The sequence below is a fragment of the Denticeps clupeoides genome, chromosome 3 (genome assembly GCF_900700375.1).
Source record: "Denticeps clupeoides chromosome 3, fDenClu1.1, whole genome shotgun sequence".
Classification (NCBI taxonomy): domain Eukaryota; kingdom Metazoa; phylum Chordata; class Actinopteri; order Clupeiformes; family Denticipitidae; genus Denticeps; species Denticeps clupeoides.
The window spans coordinates 24,828,390-24,851,655 of NC_041709.1; the positions used below are offsets into that span (position 1 = coordinate 24,828,390).

Consider the following 23,266-nt stretch of genomic DNA (forward strand, 5'->3'; position numbering starts at 1 on the left):
AGACAACAATCTGTGTGAGTGTTAATGGCCACAGTCTCCTGGGCATATTCTGAGACCCATGACAAGCTTCAGCTTAAAGGTGTGACATCTCATCCATGGCTCTGTGAAGTGATGTGGCATGACCTGTCACTCGCGAGGTGCCTTGGTTCTGCACTTGAAAATGTGTTAAATGTCTTTGGAAATGTCACCAGTGGAGGGTTTAACAGGATGACCTTCCTCTGAAAGGTGAATCTACAACTTCAAATGATGGCATTATCATTTTAGTGGTAAACAGTGCCAGTTCCCAGTTTCTATATTCTGGACTTTAACATGCAGCTTGATGTAGTGTTCATTTTTATAAGATCATCATGTGTTCTATTGTGCTTGAGTTCATGTTAATTCATAATCAGATGTATAAACAAAGATTGAAATGTTTCCTGAAAATGAACTGTTTTGGAAATACAAGGTTTCTGTATGATGACAATAATTAAAAAAAATGTTAGATGAGGGGACTTGAAACATTGGAGAATGGGCCTTGCAAAATAAAAAAAAATGTTCATCTGGAACAGATGAACTAAGAACTTTTAAAAACGTTGATATTTTACAGTTTGTTGTAGGTGCTGCAGACATGAATCAGTAATATTAAAAGATTTAGAAAATGCATTCTTTCTGCATTTAGCTGTAGAAATTGTAACATTTTTTAATCAATCAGATAATCGAGTTGTGGGAGTGTCATGTGCTTAAGGAAGTTGAACTGGAAGGGGTTGGAATGTTGCTGGTTCAAATCCCAGACCGCCAAGGTGTCTCTGAGGTGCCACTGAGCTACCGTCCCCACACTTTGCTGCCCACTGCTCACATAAAATTTTTTTATGATTTTGAAAAGATTGTTGGAAAGGCGGTCTGTCAGAAACTGGGGATGGATGGCAGCGTAAAACAGATTAAATATGTATGTAAATGATCATGAGAGAACTGATTAGTGATCATGTATTTTTTGGTGTTGTCTGTTTGCTTCATTTAGCGTGTTTCCTTGCCAGTGTAGAAGCAACCATTTCCCCGGTTCCATTTAAATATCTCCTTCACTCACATCGCCTTTCACCTCCTTCCCTTGCTTCCTGAGATAATCCGTCAGCTTCCTAATAATGTGTGGCCGCTCGGCTGTAATTGACTTAATCTGAAAGACGATGCCGGGTGACAGCGGCTGTGATTTGCAGTCGTGTCAGGCCGAGCCACAAACCTGTCGCTGTCACTCCTGCCCTGCTCTGGGCATCTACCCGGCTGATAAATCTGCAAGACGGCTCTTACAAAATGAGCCCCATCACACAAAGCGGCCCTGTTATTAGCGCCGTTGCAGCACGCCTCAGTCTTTTATCAACTCTCATGCTTTACAGCCAGTGCAATGGGGACCTCAGCTATAGAGTCTGGAGACTGTTAATGTCTCTTTTATGGTTAACTTTTCAGTAAACTGATGCACCCACTCATTACCTACTCTGATACTGTCCTACTCGGGGTCAGGGTGGGGCACTAGCCCACCACAGACTCATCAGTAAAGAAAATTTCAAACTTTGTAATATATTGTTTCATTGGAATTTCTCACTCTGTGTAAGATTTATTAGCACATGCAACTGGCCCTATGGAATGCACATTTTTGGGTGTCCTTTTTTAGTCAGCATGAAATGGGGGGAGGAGAGCAGTGGCGGGACAATAAATCGATACCGCAATGTGTTGTGACGCTTCTTCAATATGCTTGCACAGCCTATCGATATGTTGAGGTTTTTCTGGAAAGTTCAAACTTGAATGAGAAAGTCTGCTCTTGCAGCAAAAAAGTGCTGAATTTAATAGGACGTTTGCCATTTTTAAACAATTACATGGCAGGTTTTTGTATCTTTACAGGTATTATGGATGTATATTGTTATGAACAATGTATTGTGGATCACTGTGATTCCCACCCCTATTTTATTCATATGTGCAAAGTTTTTAGAACTCTTCTTTTGTGGCTTTATGTTTATATGGTCTTCGGCATATTGAATTATGTGACAATCGGTACTGGGTGTGACGCCCTTCAGCCGTCTGATGCCTGACCTCATAATCCCAGAGCAATAAAGCGTCGGCGGAGCTGAGTATTAAATCAGGAGGAAAGAGGGATGAGCTGTCTTCCCTGCTCCCTCTCCTCTTCACCTTTTTTTTTTTAACAACAGCCTCCTTAATTGTGCCATAACGCCACACGGAGTCCATCTTGGTCACAGATAATTGGCTGTGCCGTGGCGATGGGAGAGAATGTCAACATTATTTATTCGCCCTCTCTTTTCAAAGTCCCAGCACTGCTATTACGCATCAAACGTGACCCTCAGACCTGCACGTTTTTTTGTTTTTTGAGGTCAGAGCCTCACATAGAGTCTGCAGTCTGAGAGACAAGTGCACAGTGGATAAGAGGTGGGGTTTGATGATGACATCTAAGAGCATTTGGTCTCTTTTTTTCAGTCCCTTAAGACTTTTTAATTTGTTTTCCCCAACACAGATATGATGAGGACAGTCTAATGGTAGCCATGCAGAAATTATATTAATTACTTCATTACTGATCTGACCTTGTCCTTTAAATGTCTTTCACAAAGACTCTTGCCAACACATTAGTCCCTGTCTGAAAGTTTTTCTTTTTTGTTTGTTTCCTGGCTGCTTCTTCATTTGTAGGGAAGAGTCATGAAGTATGAGGAACTTTCTTGCTGACCCAGTTGTCTTCAAAATTTGTATCAAATGCTGCTTAGAGAACCGTTCTCCTTTTCCTGACATCAACAACAACATTTATTTCTTATTCAGCTCAAAATCACAAGCAGCTTGTCTGAATGGGCAATTCACCGGCATAGTGAGTGCTTTGCAAGTATGCCTTCAAATTCAGTTATTCAACCTCTTATGGTCAGAGGTTGAGGTCACCTCATGTACATATTGTTCTTGTGGAAAATAACAAAGTATGGTGATCTTAAGCTTGGTGGTTCTACACTACGATCTACATCGTGGAAAGCCTTCCTGAACCCATGTTGGATTCAAGTTTGTCTTTAACTCTTTTCCATCTTTATCTCTACCTGCAGTGATGGGAGGAGTGGAGTCTCGTGGCATTCTGCGGAAGATCAGTGACATGCTGGAGGTCATAATGAAAAGAATCGACAGCCTGTCCCGACTGGACAACGCCAGTGACTCGCGACGCCTGGAGGAGCTCAGCTCCGCTATCAACCGGTAAATACGTCCACCTGCCCAGGGCAGCTATAATAACTGCATTTTACAACACATTCTCACTCCCGACCCGTCAAAACACTTGGTCACGGCCCTTCTGAGTCGTTTATTGGCACACAAAGTCTCTCTTTGCGTCGCTGTTTAGAAGCTCAGCGCATCGGCCCCTGCTGCTGCCCCATTAGCATGCACATGCAAATGTTTTCACATCATTATGGCGAACAGGTTAATTATTGTAGAATTGTTAAGCACTGACAGCTTGGTTGAAGCTCGGAATCCCGGTCGAGTTAAACATACAACTGATTGTTGCATGATGGGAAATTCAAAACTCAACTTACCTAGCTGTGAATGAATGCATGGTGTAAATTTCCCATCCCATCATGCACTGCGCTTCACATGTCTAATCAAGTTTCAGTTAACCTACTGCATCTGTCAAGTTGCGGTGAAAGTCGTTTGTGCCATGCCGGCGATCCTGTCTGTGTTTTGGTCCTCTGCATGTACGGATGTTGGAATCACTGCCGATGTATGTGAGTCGCCACTACTGTCATTACTGTGCATTAAAAGTCGGGTTGGGTCGATACTGAAGTGAATGGGGGGGGGGCTGGACTGCGATCTCGGAGCGTCTGGTAGCGACACGGATGGGATTGCATTGGAATAAATTGACAACCCACCGTGTTTGGTAGCGACATTTTTAAAAATAATTGTATAGAGTACTGATCCTGTTAATGGTGATTGTGGTATGTTTTTATATAAAACCAAGGGGTGAGAAGCAGGGTAATGTGACAGGAGCATAAAAAAAGACTTTATTGACATTGTCACGCTGGCGAGCTGACGGGGGAAGGAAGCGCAGAGACGGGACATTCCGGGAAACAAGGATTTATTAAACAGAAATCAAAATGGCGCAAGGGCCAAAAACGGGGGAAAGAAAAGGGGAAAAACACAAACCAGCAGGCGTGTGCTGATTGCCAGAACTTAGAACACATCGAACAGTTGCCAAGTTCAGCAGATATCAATGAACATAATCTTTTCACCTGGAGTTTCACATGGGGTTACCACAGCCTCAGAGTTGACCCCATGCCCATACTTTTGTTTATGTGCTGATGTCACGACTGGGGTGGAGTGAGAGAGGATGGAGAGAGGCCGAAGATTAAAAAAGAAAGAATGTGTTATTTACAAAGCACAAAATGTGAAACGAAACCACTGTGTCTTGGCGCTGAAATGTTCTTGAGGGCTTCTACCGGCTCACGTAGGCCCGCACTGGCACTCATTCACACAACCCCGGTTGGCTTCAGACTGCCACCTGCCGCAGAGTTTTGGATCCAGAGGGTTTGTGTAGGGGGACCATTAGTCTCAATCAACCTCACTTGATACATGAAGAGGGTTTGGAAAATGGGTGGTGACATGTACCACGACACGGTAGTATTCAAGCATTCAAATGTACTTGGACCACTTTCGTCCTGTGTGGCACCTCTTTGGTGATACTGTCACCTTGCTAAGTCATCCTTAAGATTTACATAAATAAGTAGAAAATTAAAAAAAAAAATGTGTGTCGTATTGACTGGCATTGGCTTAAATCATCATGAGGCTCTTCCCATCTTGATCACTGTTGATAAAGATCATGTTCTGGGTGAAAGAAATAATTACACCAACAAAAACTTTCTCTTCTTCAAGATACAGATAAGTACCAAGTCCAATGCTTTGTACAGCTGTGCTTGGCGCCAGTTTGAAAACAGGGCACCTTCATATGAAACAGCGTCCTCTTCCATGGTGGTCATTATGTTAATTCTACATTCTACATTCTACATGTTTTTAATGTTATGCCCTTTTACTAGACAAGACACTTAATAGTTTCCATGCAAGCATGAAATGTGACCCTTTAGTCTTGTATAGCAAATTTCATCTGGTGTTAGATTCAAGTCGCCACTTCCATTCAACAAAGCCAATATTTCTTGTTTCATATGGGCTACTGTTTGAATATGAAAGGACCAATTTGTGAGCTTGTGTGAGGTTTAAGGCATGATTTACGGTTTACAAGAATGACTCACTAACTAGCCTTTTTCATGTGTAAATATTTGTCACCCGTAACACAATCTTTAATTTTGTTTTTGTAAACCGTTTAAGATGAGAGGAGCCCAATGATTGACAGCTGTCACACTTCCTCAGTTTGGATGATTTCCAGATCATTTCAGATCTACTCTTTACCTTACAGTAGTGATTCATTTATGCTATTTTATATCTTATAAATTGTTCAAATCCCACTTACTTTCATTGTGTCCCTGGGCAAGACATTTAACCCTGAGTGTCTCCAGGGGCAGGCTGTCCCTGTAACTACTGATTGTAAGTCGCTCTGGATAAGGGTGTCTGGTAAATGCTGTAAATGTAAAAATGTCTATTTACATCAGCAGTGAGGGTTGGGGTTGGCCATAGCAAGAACTGATTTTTAGGTAATCTGCTAACCTAACTACATCTTTTTTTATTATTGTAGCTTTTTTTTTTTTATTAATATGTAAATGTTAGCAATAAAATACTATTTGGTATATCTTAAAGGCATCATTAATGTAAAAATTATATCTCTTGTTTAATGCAGCCCAATCATTTTCAAAGAATTACTGCCTTTTTTAATTTTCACCTTTGTCTATGTTCAGGTGCTTCTAGGCTCTTATCTTATCTTGTATTTCACACCATCCCCAATATTCACAGAATAAATTACATTATTCTCTGAATAATTTTCTGCCCTTTCTGGCAAAGTGCAAATAAAAGGATTGTTCTGTTCCTGGTTACAGCCAGCATCTGCTTAATAGACCACTGCTGGGACGTTATGTCCTCACAACCAACGTGAGCTCCCAGCTTAATTTAATCAACTGATTTATTAAACGCCATTGATTTTTAATGCCATTTGCCACAAAAAAATTACTCGAGTGAACTGAGTCCTTAATTATGTTATTTTGTTTAATTAATGCTGAATAAATGAAGTGGCTGTAGTTTGACTTGATGTAGCTACCGCCCATTTGTGGAAAAAGCACAGAGTTGAATTAGCACCAGTGAATGAGGAGAGGGTTGAGAACGTTCTGCAGTCTGACTAATTACGCCTGACCCAGGTTGTAGTGAGAATCAGTGGCCTATAATGGCCTGTGTTTATCCAGATTGACATGGCCATGCTCTGGGCTTAGAATAATTGCATTAATTGCAGGCAATTGAATAATTGCAGGGATGGAGGACAATTTATTCTGTCCTGATTGAACTCGGGCAATAGCATACTGAGCTTTAGTGCCTCTTTTATACTGTTAGGTCCATTGCTCGCAATCTGGGTCACGGTCCTGTTGATGTGAGCTGCACAGCGCTGCTCATGTGAACTTCTTCCACTGATCCATCCAGCTGTGAACCCCCCAAGGCAGAGAATTTTGCTGCTTTATTTTGAACCGTAGCTGCATTTTCAAACACAACGTTGGACCTCTTTCCATTTGGAATTCTGATGCTACAAACACCAAGGTATAACATATTCGCAATATATATAATTTTTTTGGAAAACAGAGGTTAATTTTATACCTTCAATTGTCCTCAGTGGATATCAGTCGAAAATGCACAAAAAATCCAGGCCAGGTACGATGTCACCTTATTGCCAAAAATAAAAACCACTGTTGTATTTTAGGCATATTTGTTTTAGAAAGCAGTACCCTTTAAAAGTTACACTATTTCCTCATTAGTACATGTTAAAACCATTTTCATCTGAATAATGGTGCTTTTAACAACAAAAATTCAACTAGGGAGTCAACTACGGTTATAATAAAGTGCACGGCATTTTAACACAGCATTAAATAATAATATGGACAGAGTGGCTGTGTGTGCATGTACAAGTCCAGGGTACCAGCCTGTGTGTATTTGTGTGTTGGTGTGTGTGCATGTACAAGATAATTAGGAGGCGAGTGTGTGCTGGGAATGCTGTACATGTTGATGACTCTTGTATGGCAGTGGCAACACGTAAGTGAACTAACGTCAATGTTTTATGTTATAGATAAAAGATTAATTGTTCTATGTTCTAGTGAGCCCCTGTAATACGTAAACTCGCCCCTTAGGGGGTCATGACCCTTTGTTTCAGGTGGATGCTCTAGTGGACGGAAGCTCATTACTGGTACAAGGGGCTATATTATGTTTTTAAAATGTCACCGCAAGCAGCAGCCGTATGTTATAATTACGCCCCTCTCTGGTGGAAGGGCGTTACTTGGACAAGCTCTGCAGAGCTCCGAGGCAGTGCTGCTGGTGAACACCGCTCTCTACAAACCTCCTCCTTTTTTTGAAAATTGCTTCCAAAATATGTACATGCACATGTTCTTTCCATATTGAAGGTAAATGAGAATGTCCTCCGTCACAGCATCGGTGTTGTCGTCCCCCACCATGGCTTTCACAACACGGTAAAAGCCTCGCTAAAACATGCATCCATTCAATATTATTACTGTGTTTTTGCGGGTAAACAGCCAATTATGTCCTCCGTGTCAGCATTCACACTGACGGCTGTAACACCGCCCCGAAACACAAGACAATAGAAATGCAGGCGCCGTTTTCTCCCCAGCTTCTGGAAACACTTCCAGGGCCAGTGGTGGCCTAGCAGTTAAGGAAGCGGCCCCGTAATCAGAAGGTTGCCGGTTCGAATCCCGATCCCACTGCTCACCATTGGTGATTGTTAAAAGCAGAAGACACATTATGTTGTGTCACCATGTGCTGTGCTGCAGTGTTTCACAATAACAATGACTTCACTTTCACTTTTCATTTACACTTCACAAAAGCCAAGGTGCCTTCTGGATACAAATCGGCCACAACATTAAACCCACTAGCATGTGAGCTGAAGTGGACAGGTGTAAGGATCTTAGTGACCTTGACAAGGTCCAGATTGATCTTGATATCAGTTCCTCATTTGTGTCCTGTTTTTGGCATCCAAACCTGTTGTTAATGCTTTGGAAAGGAAGGAAAACTGTCATATGTTTAATTGGTTTCACTGGACATGGAATAAGAAAACCCATGAATATTTATGATGTTGTCTTTTGATCTAATTATCTTTCATGCTGCATTTTATGCAGTTTTTTTCACCTGTTGTGACGAGCAGAAAACTTTCAGAAAAAAACTTGCTCTAGCTTCAACATCATGACTAGTTGTGGATGTTGTGGATGTTGTGGATGAGGGACCAGTCTGAGCTCCATGACCATGGAATCTCAATTACCACCAACACGCTCCCCACACTTAAACCAATGGGGTCTGTGAGGTCTGACGTCCATGGCCTACATCTGAGTTTCACCCGCGGGGAGCCCTGCAGGAACTCTGCACCCCCAGAGCTATTTCTGTGTTTCAGGAGCCACTGCACATACCGGATCGTGGTGATGAAATGTGGATGAAACTTGCCAATTAAAACGAATGGTTCATAATTAAAATATATCTTGCATTTCTCAATAATTAGTCACAGCATTTTCTTTTATTTTATGTTTCTCTGAGGCTGTCAAGCCAGGCAACAAATCCAAAGCCTTAGATAAAGCAGATTAATTTAAGACGATAATCGTTTGGTTACGCCAGTGACTAAAGTTAACCTGAACGTTCATTTGAACGATGCTTACATTATGGGAAGTTATTGCCTCTGTCTTCCTCCTTAGTTCATGTAGGTAATAAGTGACTGCAGTAACTGAATGCATCGTCTGCTGTCCAGGGGTCCGACTGCCATTCTGTGGGGCAGTGGTGGCCTAGCGGTTAAGGAAGCGGCCCCGTAATCAGAAGGTTGCTGGTTCGAATCCCGATCTGCCAAGGTGCCACTGAGCAAAGCACCATCCCCACACACTGCTCCTCGGGCACCTGTCATGGCTGCCCACTGCTCACTCAGGGTGATGGGTTAAATGCAGAGGACAAATTTCACTGTGTGCACTGTGTGCTGTGCTGCTGTGTATCACATGTGACAATCACTTCACTTTCACTTTCATTCCATGTCTCTGTTCCATTCGCTTCCGTGTTGCATGCAGGTTATTCATACCACTAGCTGCATGCAATGTTGTGCACACAATTTTGTGCACACAAAAACAGTTCAGGACTTTAGGACAGACCATGGATTACATGGCATTTTGATAAATTGATATTTGCCATGCAGGTAATTAATTATAAACAAATGCATTTGCCTATAAGACACAGCAAAAAAGAAAAAAGGGTGTATTAAAATGTGTATGAATACAGTTCAGGCTCAGCAGGTTGTAATTCTGGACTTAACTCTAATACATTTTTCATGTATATATTTATGAAGTGGTTTGGCAAGATCAACCTTGGCACCCTTTGTCAAAGAGAGTGATTTAAATTCTGATGAGAGCAAACAGAACAGTCTGTCGACTTTTAAATAATTCCTGGGTAATGATGCCTTTGGCGAGAAGGGAGCCGAAAGTGGCCACAAACGCTCCGTTTTGAAGTAAAAACAAAGTTGGATCTGTGGTTGGAAGTTCCTGCTCCGCCTCGTTTGTCTCTGCAGTGACTCTCTCTCCATGATAAGAGTCTTTTCATGTGCAAATGTGTCTTCCTGTGAGAGTGCGCAGCCCTGTTGTGTGTCGGCCGCGCTTTGGCGTACGGTGTTTGTTGTGCGTCGCAATCTCGTATCCCGCAGGCAGCTGCCGGCTGTGTGCCGCCTACACGGCCCCGGCGGAGGCGCCCCGTGACAGAGCTCGCTCATTAAGGAGCGCTGTGCTAGCCCGTGGAACCTCACTTGATTCACTTGTTTACCCCCATCCTAAGACCATATCTTAATATTCATAATTATTCATACACTTTATTTTTCTAACTAGAATACAATAACTGGCCCTTTTTTCTCTCGAATTGCCCATTGCCTTATGTTCTACAGAACGAATCTCTTCTGTAGGCGTGTGAATCTTCACTGCACTCACAATTACGATTATCAACGTACCAATTACATTTTTTTACATTACTTCACGTTTTCAAATAGGACAGTTAAGGCCGCTTTGATTTGCTACAATGAACTGAAATGTGCTCACATGACACCACAAATTGCAGAAAAAAAAAATCCTGGCTCAGATGGTTGTGGCATCAGGTGAGCGGGGACTGAATACCATTTTTCTGATCATTGGAGCAAATCTAAGAGTCCTCTAAAGAGGAAGGTCTTGAGCTGCCGTTTGAAAGTGCTCAGTGACTGAGCTGTTCTGACCTCGAGGGGAAGTTCATTCCACCACCGAGGTGCCAAAACAGAGAAGAGTCTAGATGAGTGTCTTCCTTTTACCTTCAGAGATGGAGGGACCAGGCGAGCAGTACTGGAGGCTCGGAGTATACGAGGTGTAATAAGGGCTGTGAGGTAGGATGGTGTTACTCCATGTTTGGCTTTGTAGGCCAGCATCAGTATTTTGAACCTGATGCGTGCAGCTACTGGGAGCCAGTGGAGGGATCGTAGCAGAGGGGTGGTGTGGGAGAATTTGGGAAGGTTGAAGATCAGTCGTGCTGCTGCATTTTGTATTAGTTGTAGAGGTCGGATGATGCATAGTGGTAGATCAGCTAGAAGGGAGTTACAGTTGTGAGATTACTAAGGACTGAACCAGTATCTTGGTGGCCTGTGTTGACAGATAACGATGTATTTGTCTGATATTGTAGAGAATTATACATTACAGCATTTATCCCTTATCCAGAGCGATTTACAATCAGTAGTTACAGGGACAGTCCCCCTGGAGCAACTTAGGGTCTTGATCAGGGACACAGTGGTAGTAAGTGTGATTTGAACCTGGGTCTTATGGTTTATAGGCGAGGTGAGAGAAGGAATCTACATGAGCAGGAAAGATTGCTGATGTTAGTTGAGAAGTAGAGTTGTCTATTGTTACTCCAAGGTTGCGGGCTGTTGTAGAAGGAGAAAGATATGGTGAAGAATCTGCTGGAATGAATATTAGTTCATGCAGCATTTTCTTGGTGTCAATTTCTGCTGAGATCTCGACGAATGTTAAATAGCAACAAGCGAACACCAGTGAAACAAAAATAGAAACGCAGCTACAAAGCAAAGCAAAATCACGTATGGCATTCAGGGGGCGTTCATTTGGATTGTCCATGTGTCCACTGTACAGAAAATCACCAACCAACACCATTAGGATATAATCGATAATGTTCTGCACAGCATCAATGCAGAATTGTCCATGTCTGATTAATCACCCCTGGTGTCTTTACAGTAGAGATAGGCCCATCCAAGTAGGTGTCTTCTAATTGGGGCCCTTTGCTCAACTTTTTACATCATATGTTCTTGGGGGCCCCCTGGTGGCTTGGTGTCCCCAGTCATCGACTTAGTTCACTTACGCCATGGGCTGGCTCTGATTCTAACCAAGGCTGTTATGAAACATCATTTTCATGTTTTTCAGAATGTCATAACATATATATTGATTGATGCCCCACCCAAACTGTCCAACATTTTAATTAAAAAAGCAATAGATGCATTAGATTGGAATAATAGAAGCTTATTGGATTCCACTTTCTAAATGCCTTGTAATTTCCCTGTTTTGTGTGTGTGTGTGTGTGTGTGTGTGTGTGTATATATATATATATATATGTGTGTGTGTGTGTGTGTGTGTGTGTGTATGCTTCCTTATGTGACACTGAATACTGCTAATCTTTCACAATGAACAATCAGGAGACTACTACCACCTTTAAGAAGCAGTTGAAAACCAACTTATTCAAAAAGCACATGCACACACACTGCACAAAATTAAAACATTTTTTCTCGTCTAGCACTTAACAATTTCCGAGCATGTTCTTTTTCTGACAAGTTAGGCTTTATCAGGGCTTTTAGTTTTGTAAACTCAAAATCTATAGAAATCAAACGAGCATTGCTGGTGTCTTCCTCCTGTAAGTCGCTTTGGATAAAAGCGTCTGCAAAGTAAAGTAAAGTAAAGGATTGTTTAGCTACATCTGTTTATTAACAAAATGTTAATACTTATTGAAACTCAGCAGAAGAATTCTGATTATTTATGCATTATGCAAGCCTCCTTTTTTATTATAAAGAAGAATGCTCGGGGGTGGGGTGGGGGGTTGTCAAACGGGTCAAGATCAGCATAGACAAATTGGACATCCATGTGGTGTGGTGTGATTGGTGAGCACAATTCTTATTTTTGATAGATGTGAACTTCTGCTCGCTGTTGAAGCAATTCACTTGCATTATTTTTACATTTAAATTTTAAATTTAAAGCATTTATCAGATGCTCTTATTCAGAGCACTGTGGATCAGGGACACAGTTGTAGTAAGTGGGCTTTGAACCTGTGGCTTTGTGACCCTCTGTATCATAGGTTCACTTTTTTTAGTCTGGACCTGTTTTTCTAATTACTTGTTCAGTGTTTAAGGGTTTCAGATGAATCCTTTTTAACAACCCATTAATATTTAGGGGTATAGCTGACATGCCATAACCCCTTATGGTTAGCAGTGGTTGACATTTTATGCAGGAACAATATAGAATGAACCATAAAGGCTCTTCCGGGCATAAGGACATCTAAAGGATGTCTGTTGGGCCTTGTGACTGCCTTCGGTTGGTAAATACTGTCAAGACTCCCAGTCGTGACCTGTGTGGGCTGTTAATTGCTTCATACAGATCTGTTTACGTCTGTATCGTTGAGTCACAGAAAAAGCCAAGCAAAGAGAAAGCAAACACATCTGAATGCCATGATTAGGGTAAAGCTTTGTTTGTGCAGGTCATAGATGATGATGTGTATGGGGCGTGAAGCTGTGGAAAAGAGAAAGGTGTCTTTCCATTTGTGGGTCCTTGCCGCCAGGCTACACCCTTTCAATACTATACAATGAGAAGGTCTAACATTCAGATATCTTCTGTATTGTGCCACCAGCTATCACCACCATGGATGAAATCTTGAGATGTTGTTTCTCGGAAGGATCCATTAAAATGGTCGCAGGAGGAAAAAGTGACTATTCAAAGCTTTTTTTTTTTAACCCTTGTGTGATCATACTTAAATAGGTCCAGTCGAGGGGGAATTGTACATTGTAAAAATATGGTATATGTTCTTCACAGAAAATGAGTAAGATTCAAGGAGCCTCGGGTTTACATTATAACAATTAGAATATTTTTATTTTGGTAAACACTGAAATTGCCACCACACCACATAAGGGTCAACAAAGTGATAAAAAATAAGGAAAATAAGAACAAACAATATAAATAAACTACAAATAACAAGCATCAAATATAAAAGTTTTTTTTATATAGATATAGTAAGTAAAATGAAGTAAACAAATTTACAACAGAATTCAAACATTTTTTAAAAGCATTTTAAAGTATTACTCAGTGAGTAGAGTAATTAGTCGATTAGCAGTGAGTAACTAATTATTTGTTAGTGGCCATTGTTAATTGTAAATACCTCAGCACTGCCCTCTGTGATGTTGGCACTCAGATTTTTTTTGGCTCTGTGGCTTTGACCCTTGGTCAAGGCCTTCTATCTCCACCGCTGCTTTTTAGCAGTTGGTCAGTGACAGGCGTTATGGTGAGAGGGTCACCGGCGCCAGAAGGAGAATCCCACACTGGCCACTGGGGCCAGGGGGACGCCCAGGGGAGTCAGCAGGCTGACAGCTGGCTCTTACCAAGGTCACGGTGACGACCCAAGGGGAATATTTTAAAGAGCTTTTGAGAGGAGATTATGGCAGATTGTCATGGGAATTGCTTGGCTAAAATGATAATTAAAGATTTGCCCTGAAATGCAGGGGCTGAATTAATGTCACCCTTCATCTAGTGCTGTCTCTTGACTGTCACAGGCCTTGAGTCATATAAAAGTGAGGATAGTTCTCTGTTTTTTTTTTTTAGCGCCCTCAGGTTGTGCAGGTGAACTGTCTGAGATTCCTTGTTAAACTTGCTGGTGAAGTAAAACGGTCTGAGGGAATAGAAGTCACTTTATATGACAGCCTGATTCCGTCTGAAGTTGAATTGCAGGCTTATCTATGAATTATGCAACAGTTGGCTATCTGCATGACTGCATAGATGCATATTCATTACATGAAGACATTGTGATGAATACATGTTGTTGCCAGGAAATATAATATAAGAATCAGCCATTTAAAAACCATGTAACTGATGTTTAGGTCACGCTTCTGCTACCAAAACATCTCCACTAGACCTCTGAAGGTGTCCTGTGTTATCAAGAAATGTATCAAGAAATTAGGAGGCTGTGAGGTGGGACTTTTTCAGCACAATCCAGAGATTCTCCATCACATCTAGACCTGGCAAATATGGAGAGGATTCATCAACAATTTCTCTGATGCTGAACAATTTCTGCAGGGCCTGGTCACCGGCTCTTATTTTTATTTTATCTTATTTTAATTATGCTTGGAAAAGCCATTTTGGCACATGACCTGAAAAAGCATTATCATGGTAATAAAATAATGGTGAAAAGAAGAATCACCTTTTGTGTAATTCGGTTGGCTCTCGCGCTGTTTTGCGTTATATTTATAATAAAGTTCCCTATTCGCTGAAAACATGTCCTTCTTCGGCGTCTTCTTTCCCCCACGAACCCGAGACGTGACACACTGATTGCAGGTGCATAAAACAAATGAATTAGAAGTGAAGTGAGTATCATTGTGATACACTGCAGCACAGCACACGGTAACACAACGAAATGTGTCCTCTGCTTTTAACCATCACCCTTGGTGAGCAGTGGGCAGCCATGACAGGCGCCCAGGGAGCAGTGTGTGGGCACGGTGCTTTACTCAGTGGCACCTCAGAGGCACCTTGGCAGTTTGGGATTTGAATTAGCAACCTTCTGGTTACGGGGCCGCTTCCTTAACCGCTACTCCAATAACCCAATTAGAATACCCAATAACAGTTTCACAGTTGATAACTGTGAAATATGTGTATTATAAATTAAGACATATTCATTTAAAATAACTCTAAAACTAACTTTTCTAAGCCTAAGCCATACCTAAAAGCCATTCCTTTCATCTTGTGTTGTCTTCCAATAGAGACCATAAAAGTGATGCTGCCCAGTGTTTCTTTTAGGCTATTTAGTCCCCGCAAGGCTGTGAATACATGAAAACACACACGTGTTTATTTTGTCTTTTTAGCCTGTACTAATTCTGCTAACGGCTCCAACTTAGTGCTTATCCATTAGTCAGTCTATTCAGGCCCTGTTGCTTCTTTCTTCCTCCGTTACGGTCCCCTCATCAAATTAGCCCCATAAGACACCCTCTCTCCCAGTCGCACTGTAAAAGCCACCCTCTAACAAACCTTCACAGTCACCCTGCGTTCTGCTGTAATGGGAGGAGGAAGTCTCTTATCTAAAAGAGTAAATTGTATCATCAGCGTGGGCCCTTTTTCTATTTCACGCTCCACCCGAGTGCCGCGCAATTAACACCTCCTTCGCGAGTTAATGTTTTCCGCATCATTGGGGCAGGAGGGTAAAGGGGGGAGTGGCGCGTAGCTTCTTTTTATTGTCGTTCAATTCCGGTAAAGGGCTTCCACCGAGCCTCAGCGCTATGGCATGATGGTGGCAATGTTATGTGACAAGATGTTTGATTGGCCGGAGCATCTTCCTCAGTCAAGGTGCATTAATCTCTTAAGTCTGCATGATATCAGGCTATGTTATTTTGAGCACACATTGATTTTCCTGTTATGCATCATTATTTCCATTTTTTTCTGTTTGTTGCATGTTCTCCTCATGTTACTAAATAGAGTATTTTCAAGATTTCAAGAATATTTCTGAATATTCACAAAGAAAACAAACTGTTCACCAGTTACCTGGAGAAGAAGAACCAACTAGCCACCCAGTCCAGTGTAATTATTTTAAAAATACAGGCAATGCATCTTATTGGAGATTTTCTAATCAATTTGTATGAATAACAGGACTGACCATACCAATTATGTGCAAGTTAGCCTACACACCCCATCTGTCAAGTCCTATTTAGCATGTAAACATGGCCCATGATGGCGTATGACTGATTTGAGTTTTTCTGTGTGTTTTCACAGGATCCAGCCAGCTGGACTGGTGGAACGTATTCAAGCCATCGCCCAGAACGTGTCCAACATGGCCGTGCGTGTGGAGCAAATCCTGCAGAACAGCATGGCTGCGGGGAGAGGTATGCAGCGGTAACACTGCACATGTGTAACAGGCCACATGTGCAGTGCTTGATTGGCCGTTTTTGTCAGGTTTTATCAATTTATAGAAACTATTGCTACCACTGAGTTATTGCAATTATGGCACCCACTATGGAACAATTATTGCATGATTTGCTGCACTTCTGAAAAAAATGTATATGGATAAAAAAAAAAATTGTAATTGTTTGCTAAGGCATAACTACTTCCTCTAGTTCATCCTGAAGATGAGCTAGGTGTTCCCTGGTTAAATGACTGGGTCTACCTCAAGTCTCCACATCGACGGGCATACTTCTGGCACTCCTAGAAAGACCAAATGTTTCTTAAATCTGTGAATTTTTTCTATAGAAAAAGAAGTTACAAATTGTGGCGATAAAACCGTAGCGTCTCTGCCTTCAGACTTGATAAAATTGCTGCCAGTTGATATTTCCATATGTAAATGGAAAGATGTGAGATTTGCATCTGGGAATCATCGAAAAATACATTCAGGAAGCGAAAATAAGGCAAATTAACTACAGTACACCGGGCACATTGCAGATTTAAGTGAAAACTCCTCCCAAACTTTCATTTCCATTCCATGTTTATTGCCTTCCTCAGACGCCGTCGATTTTTTTGTGCCATCCGCTGCTGGACTTTAATCACACCATAAATAATTCTGTCATTGGTGTAGAAACTGATTTCCTCCCAACAAGCAACGGAGCTCACATCATAGCGTTTTAGCCTCCTCTTTACCCATAAACCCATGCTCTTGTGACACACAGATATGAAAAGTTCCTCTCTTATGAAGGTGTAATCGTGCAATAATATTAAAAATAAGCCATGTTTTTTGCTGTCATTCATTCTGTAGGCAGAGGTGCAGCAAGAACAGTTTTTTTCCTATTGCCACACTCAGCTGAGTTTTATCTTGTTAGCCGCGGCACTTTTAATTGTGCCCACCACGGTTATTGTCGTAATCGAATTGCGTGCAGCATAATCTTGTTCCCCGAACACGATCTCATCCTCCTGAGCCAGGCAGCCGTAGGGGAAGAAGGCGCAGTCTCCCAGCCTTTCATTAGACAAATGAGAAGCTGCTCGGAGAGGCATTTTCCTAATACTGCAGGAGTGCTCTCATCAATCAGCCACATCCCCTCCATGCAACAGCAGGCCATGTTCGGCAGTATTGCCGAATAAAGACATTTATGCAATGACTAAAAGTCCCATTGAGCACCAGGGCTTCCCTGTGGGCCAAATCAGTGTGGATGTCTTTCTCTTCGAATTAGTGGCTGTTGTGCATTGCGCCTTACCTGTAGTTGCAGCTTCTGTGTCACATCAGTGCTGCCCACTCACATGCAGTTTGGCTTAATTGCACACTACACGACTACAAAGTCCAAAATTCTGTCCAGATTTAGATATGGGTGTCTCCTTAAATGATGATATCATAGAAAGAAGCAATTTATTTGTGATTTGATTTAAAATTTCAAAGCATTCATCTACATTTTCTAGAAGCTGAACATTTCTGTTTTAATGAGTGATTCAATTGAGCTGCTATAGACCCACGAGCAAATCTGGGTGCATTTCTTCACATCGGTGTCGGAGTTGAGTCCGTCAATCTGTTAAAATGTGAATATTGCACGTAATAGGGTTCTATTGTTTGTGTCTAGCCCTCAGAGATGGGACAACAGGCCAGTGTGAAGTTCCAAGAGATCCTCGCTACCCTGACTGTCCCGGTAAAGTAGACGTGAGTGTCCGACCACCAGATGTTAACAGCTGTTGCCAATATGATAGTTTACTGTTATATTCAGATCTCAGTTTGGTACCAAGTTAAACTAATTTTCTAATTGAATTCTGTGAGTATAACATATATTTAGCAATTTTTTTAGACAGTTTTATTTCTACAATTATTACGAAACCATATGAATAAACCTAGGAACATAATCATTTAGTATTTTTCTTCTTTTCCTTCTTTCTCCATTTTTGCATCTGTGTCATAGGTCAGACCCACACAGGATCTAAAGATACAGCGGCATTAATTTTAGTAGATTTCTATATTTATTAATTATTTATGTGGAATTGAAACAATTAATATATAAATACAGCTCTCATCCTTCATTTAATTTTCATATTTTGTACATGCACATTGCTATTGAGAACCAGCCAAATGTTCCCACATTTCTCTCTCACAGGTTTTGTTAAAGCTGTGGGCTCCCTCTTAGCGCTTAGCCATTAGACAGTCCATTCAGGCACCATTTCTTTTCTCTGGCCCTGACACGCTTGCCTCGTCAAATTAGCCTTGCAGGACACCACCTTTCAGTCACACCATAAAAGCCACCCTCTAACAATCCTTCTCGAGTTCCGGCACAATGCTTTTGGCAACACTCTTCCTGCTCTAACTCTATTTCAGGGTAGCATTGCAAGGTCTTAACCCCAATGATTGTTCTTTACCTTGCAGTGGATGCGGGCCCGATGGACCTCTGACCCCTGCTATGCCTTTTACGGGGTCGACGGTTCTGACTGTTCTTTCCTTATCTACCTGAGTGAGGTGGAGTGGTTCTGTCCACCTCTGCCCTGGAGGAACTACACCAGCATACTACCTGCACGAAAGAGCTCCACCAAGAGGCAGGTGAGAGGCCGGCAAACCACATATCTGAATCAGACAACTTTATTAATCCTGAAAATCGCTTATGTAATGACTGCCACAACACACAAGGACACAGAGAGACACAAGAACAAGAACCTGGTACGAGCATTGCATGTAGAAGACTGTTGGACATAATGGCAGAGAATGCACATAGGATTTCACGCAATAATAGTTTAACCCATAATGAATAAATATACAGCAGAAGCATCAGGCTATTGAACATATTTTGTAGTCTTTGTAGAGGCAGGAAAGGTCTCCTGTGACACTTTAAGCTGGTCAGGCTGTGGATAAGTAATTTTCTGTGGAGTAGGTGATCTGGACATGGTTCTCCTTTCAGCATCTGCTTTTAACCCATCACCCTTGGTGAGCAGTGGGCAGCTATGAAAGGTGCCCGGGGAGCAGTGTGTGGGGACGGTACCTTGCTCAGTGGCACCTCAGTGGCACCTTGGCGGCTCGGGATTCGATCCGGCAACCTCCTGATTATGGGGCCGCTTCCTGAACAGTCTCCACATACACCTCTCTAATGGGAGTGACAGAAGACCCTGATCTTCGCATGCCTTTCAGTGTACATACAATACAAGTACTTTCAAATGTGAATATTATGCACATCACAATGTACTGTACTTTGTCCAACTTACGCCTCTCTTCATCTGACACTTTACATGTTTTTGACCCCATATCGGGATGACATTATTTTTAGAAATAAAACAAAATTCTTATATGGAAGTTCAATATAAAGATATTTTCTACCTCTTTTTCATTCAAGGATATGAACAATGATTGTTCGCAGCCTCTCGACCAAGAAAAAAAGATGATGCCACTGCGATTGTCTGATTTGGATTGAATAGATAAAATATTGTGTAGTAAGCTCTCTGGTTCTTGATCTTGAACCGGCACTAGGACGTTGGTCCAATTAGAGGGAATATGGGCCCTATGTAGGGAGTGATAGCAGTGCATTCTACACCGGTAAAGGATTATGTTCCTTGAGTCAGTTTTGAATAAATGATCTCTGCATATCAACTGCTGTCCTTTTACTGACCCCAGATCAGTAAGGATCATTTTCACTTCGTTTCTTTTTTCCCTTAACCCTCCCCCACACTATTTTTCCCTATTCTCTCTCGCTCCCACTCTACTAAACCCTTCCCTCCTGGCACTGACAGAGCTCTGCTATTTTCAGCACTGCGTTTGTGCCGGAAATCTGCGTCGGTGAACTGTAGGTGTGCTTAGCTTTTCAAAAACTGCCCCTGCAACCCCCGTTTTCCCCTGTCTGAGAGAACAAGGCAGACACGCACCGATACGTGCATGCATGCTTGTGTACTTTCTCTCGAATTTGCGTGAGTGTGTGTGGATATGTGAGAAAAAGTGATCTAGGGTTTGGGTGTGTGTGTTATTGGCCTGGTGCTTTCAGTGCTGATGCTCAGCAGAGGTGAGTAAGGCAGACCCGACTCCCAGGGTTGTCTGACTCACAACCGCTGACCTGATTACACAGGTATTTACCACGCACGGGCGTCGGCCCCCGGGGCGTTCTAGAGAGCTCCCGTCTGACTACAGCTGATCTGTGCCGGTCTGCTAGTAATCACAATCACCGCCTTTCCACGGACGACTAAAGGATGTAGGACTGAGGAATATAACAAGTAAATTTAAACTTTTTACCTAAAATATTTGTATTTAGCTTGTGGTAACGGTGGTAGGATGTAGTGGTTGTGTGATGAAGGAGATTAGGGCGGAATGAAGAGGGCTGTCTACCCTAGGGCTGGATGCTAAATTGAATTAATTCAGCTCTTTTGAGTTGAAGGGTTTTTGTGCAAATTGGGACTGATACTACAGATGCAGTCAACGGTTATCACTTGAAGCAGCCAGTCCACTCAGGAATTCCTTCAAGCTTTGTGCTTTAGTTGAGGTGGCCTCTAAATCAGATAGGGGTGGCTGTCCCCAGGTGTCCCCAATGGAAGGCTGAGGTAGAAGCTACAGGATTTATATCAACCACTGTAATTATGTGCAGAAATACCATGGATACCAAAACATGACCAACGGCCAGTAAGATACAGCACAGACACCAAACAATCACATTGAGCTGGAAACAATATAGTTGGTTGCAGTGTATGTGCAGTGTCAAGAATTAATATAGATCACTGTATTCAAATCAATATGGAACACTGCCATGTATGGAGAACTTAACCAGCAATGTTATCAAACATAATTTTTTTTGGCAAAAAGATTATATAGATTTTTTTGGATGATAGACTAATGTCAAGGCAGACAAAGGTGCTGTTTGTTCATTTGCTGGGGGAAAAAGGTTTAAAAAATTGCCAATCTTTTATGCTTTCCTGGTTTGTTTGGTGTAGTCTTTGCTTGTGTGTTTTCATGCATTGGATCGATTCTTTTTGCCATAAGGCATGATGAATAATAGTGGGCAGTATTATAACCACACAGTTGTCTTATTGTGTGGGAGGTGGGAGTTTTTTTATGTATATATAAGACGGTGACCTTTTCTGCTCTCTCTTTTTCTCACTCTCTCCATCCTCCAGGCGGCATTTCGTGCAGACGTCAGTGCCCTGCTCGAGCAGGTGGGAACGGGCAAGGAGTCTCTGAGCTTCATGAAGAGGCGGATCCGTAGGCTGGCAGCACAGTGGGGCATGGCTGCCCAGCAGCTGGATGCCAAACTGCATGGGAGGTGGAGGGACGAGAAGAAGGTATGAGAAATTTATGGTGGAATCAAGAGAGAACCCAAGCCTTTTTTACCTAAAAGCTGGACACTATATTCAACTGTCAGTTCACTCAGACATTCTGAGATTCTACTATTATTGATGCCCGGCACAGCCATCTTGGATTATGAGGTTGGAGGCTGGGAACATGGGAATTCTGAAAACAGAATTCTCCATATCTTCACTCAAATACACTTGATGTTGGACATTTTATATCTTTTGTCCACAGCTGACCTGAGTTGTCCTTCTAACACAAAATTGCAAGAGCCATTATGTACGCCCTCTCCCAACTGCAGGTAGTGATGTCAGAACACATTAGCATGCTGCTGGCGCCCCTGAAACTCAATATATTCCTGCTGTTCAATTCTGCAGCTCTTGTTGTGTTTGTTTATTGTGCATGTTCCCAGACTAATATGGCCGAGTGTCATTTGGCCCACCGAGCTCTGACAGCAGGCTTTAAGCAATTTCCTTTGGGATTAATAAAGTTTTCTGATTTTGATTCTGACTCTGATTCTTTGCAGTTGCCAGCTTGCCATTCTTTTCCCATCAGCCCCGGCTCCCTGGAATGGGAAACATGTCAATGAGAAAGGAAGATAGAGTTCAGAATAAAGAGCAACGCACATTTTATTATAGGGAAATTAATTATATTTGTAGGGTGGAGTGTGCAGGCTTAACAAATCTGCTGTGGATCATTTCTCCACTGATTGATTGTAGAGACCTCTGGTCAAATGTCCAAACAGAGCAAGGGGGGGGGGGGGGGGGCTCAACCTGACATTTTCTCCCTATAAAATCAATAATGATATTTACTGCATTAAGGGTAGAAAATGGCTTAAAATGTAATTGAAAGAGTGAACATACAAATGAGAATCTGCTTATCAATTTTTCTTTGCATGCTACTCCCTGCATATTGTGTGGTCATTTATAGTCTATTATTTTGGGCTGCAATGTGTAAGATTAGCCATGTGATGAATTTCCACTGAGGTAGGGGGCAGTAGTGGCCTAGCGGTTAAGGAAGCGGCCCTGTAATCAGAAGGTTGCTGGTTCGAATCCCGATCCGCCAAGGTGCCACTGAAGTGCCACTGAGCAAAGCACCGTCCCCACTCACTGCTCCCTGGGGGCCTGTCATGGCTGCCCACTGCTCACTAAGGGTGATGGGTTAAATGCAGAGGGCAAATTTCACTGTGTGCATCGTGTGCTGTGCTGCTGTGTATCACATGTGACAATCACTTCACTTTATTATTATTAATATTTATCTTTATTTTGCTTCAATAATAAATAAAATAGACACATGCTATATTCCAAATACAAATGTATTCCAAATATTTTAAATTATGAATATATAGCACATAACTTTTTCCACTTATGTTAGAGCCTTATTCCAAAATGGATAAAATTATTTCTCCTCAGAATTGTACACACTGCACCGAATAATGACAAAAGTTTACTTGATGTTTTGGCAAATTTATTAAAAATAAAAAATAACTGAGAAATCACGTACATAAGTATTCACAGCCACAAGCTTGGCACACCTATCCTTGGCCAGTTTGGCCCATTCTTCTCTGCAGAACCACTCAAGCTCCATCAGGTTGGATTCCAGAGATGTTCAATCGGATTCAATCGGTGCCTGGTTTCCACCAAACATGACGCCTGAGATTCTCACCAAATAG

The 23,266-nt window shown here is 42.0% G+C and overlaps 1 protein-coding gene across 2 annotated transcripts in view; it reads left to right on the forward strand.

The window, feature by feature from the left end:
* The window catches only part of LOC114786544 (alpha-1,6-mannosylglycoprotein 6-beta-N-acetylglucosaminyltransferase B-like), a 106,539-nt gene that overhangs the window by 31,758 nt on the left and 51,515 nt on the right, over positions 1-23,266 (forward strand). For both annotated transcript variants that reach the window (XM_028973735.1, XM_028973736.1), the window contains 5 exons: positions 3,060-3,204; positions 16,152-16,261; positions 17,918-17,994; positions 18,706-18,876; positions 21,423-21,587. In XM_028973735.1, the coding sequence (XP_028829568.1) occupies positions 3,060-3,204; positions 16,152-16,261; positions 17,918-17,994; positions 18,706-18,876; positions 21,423-21,587 (668 nt within the window). The remainder of the gene's footprint in view (positions 1-3,059; positions 3,205-16,151; positions 16,262-17,917; positions 17,995-18,705; positions 18,877-21,422; positions 21,588-23,266) is intronic.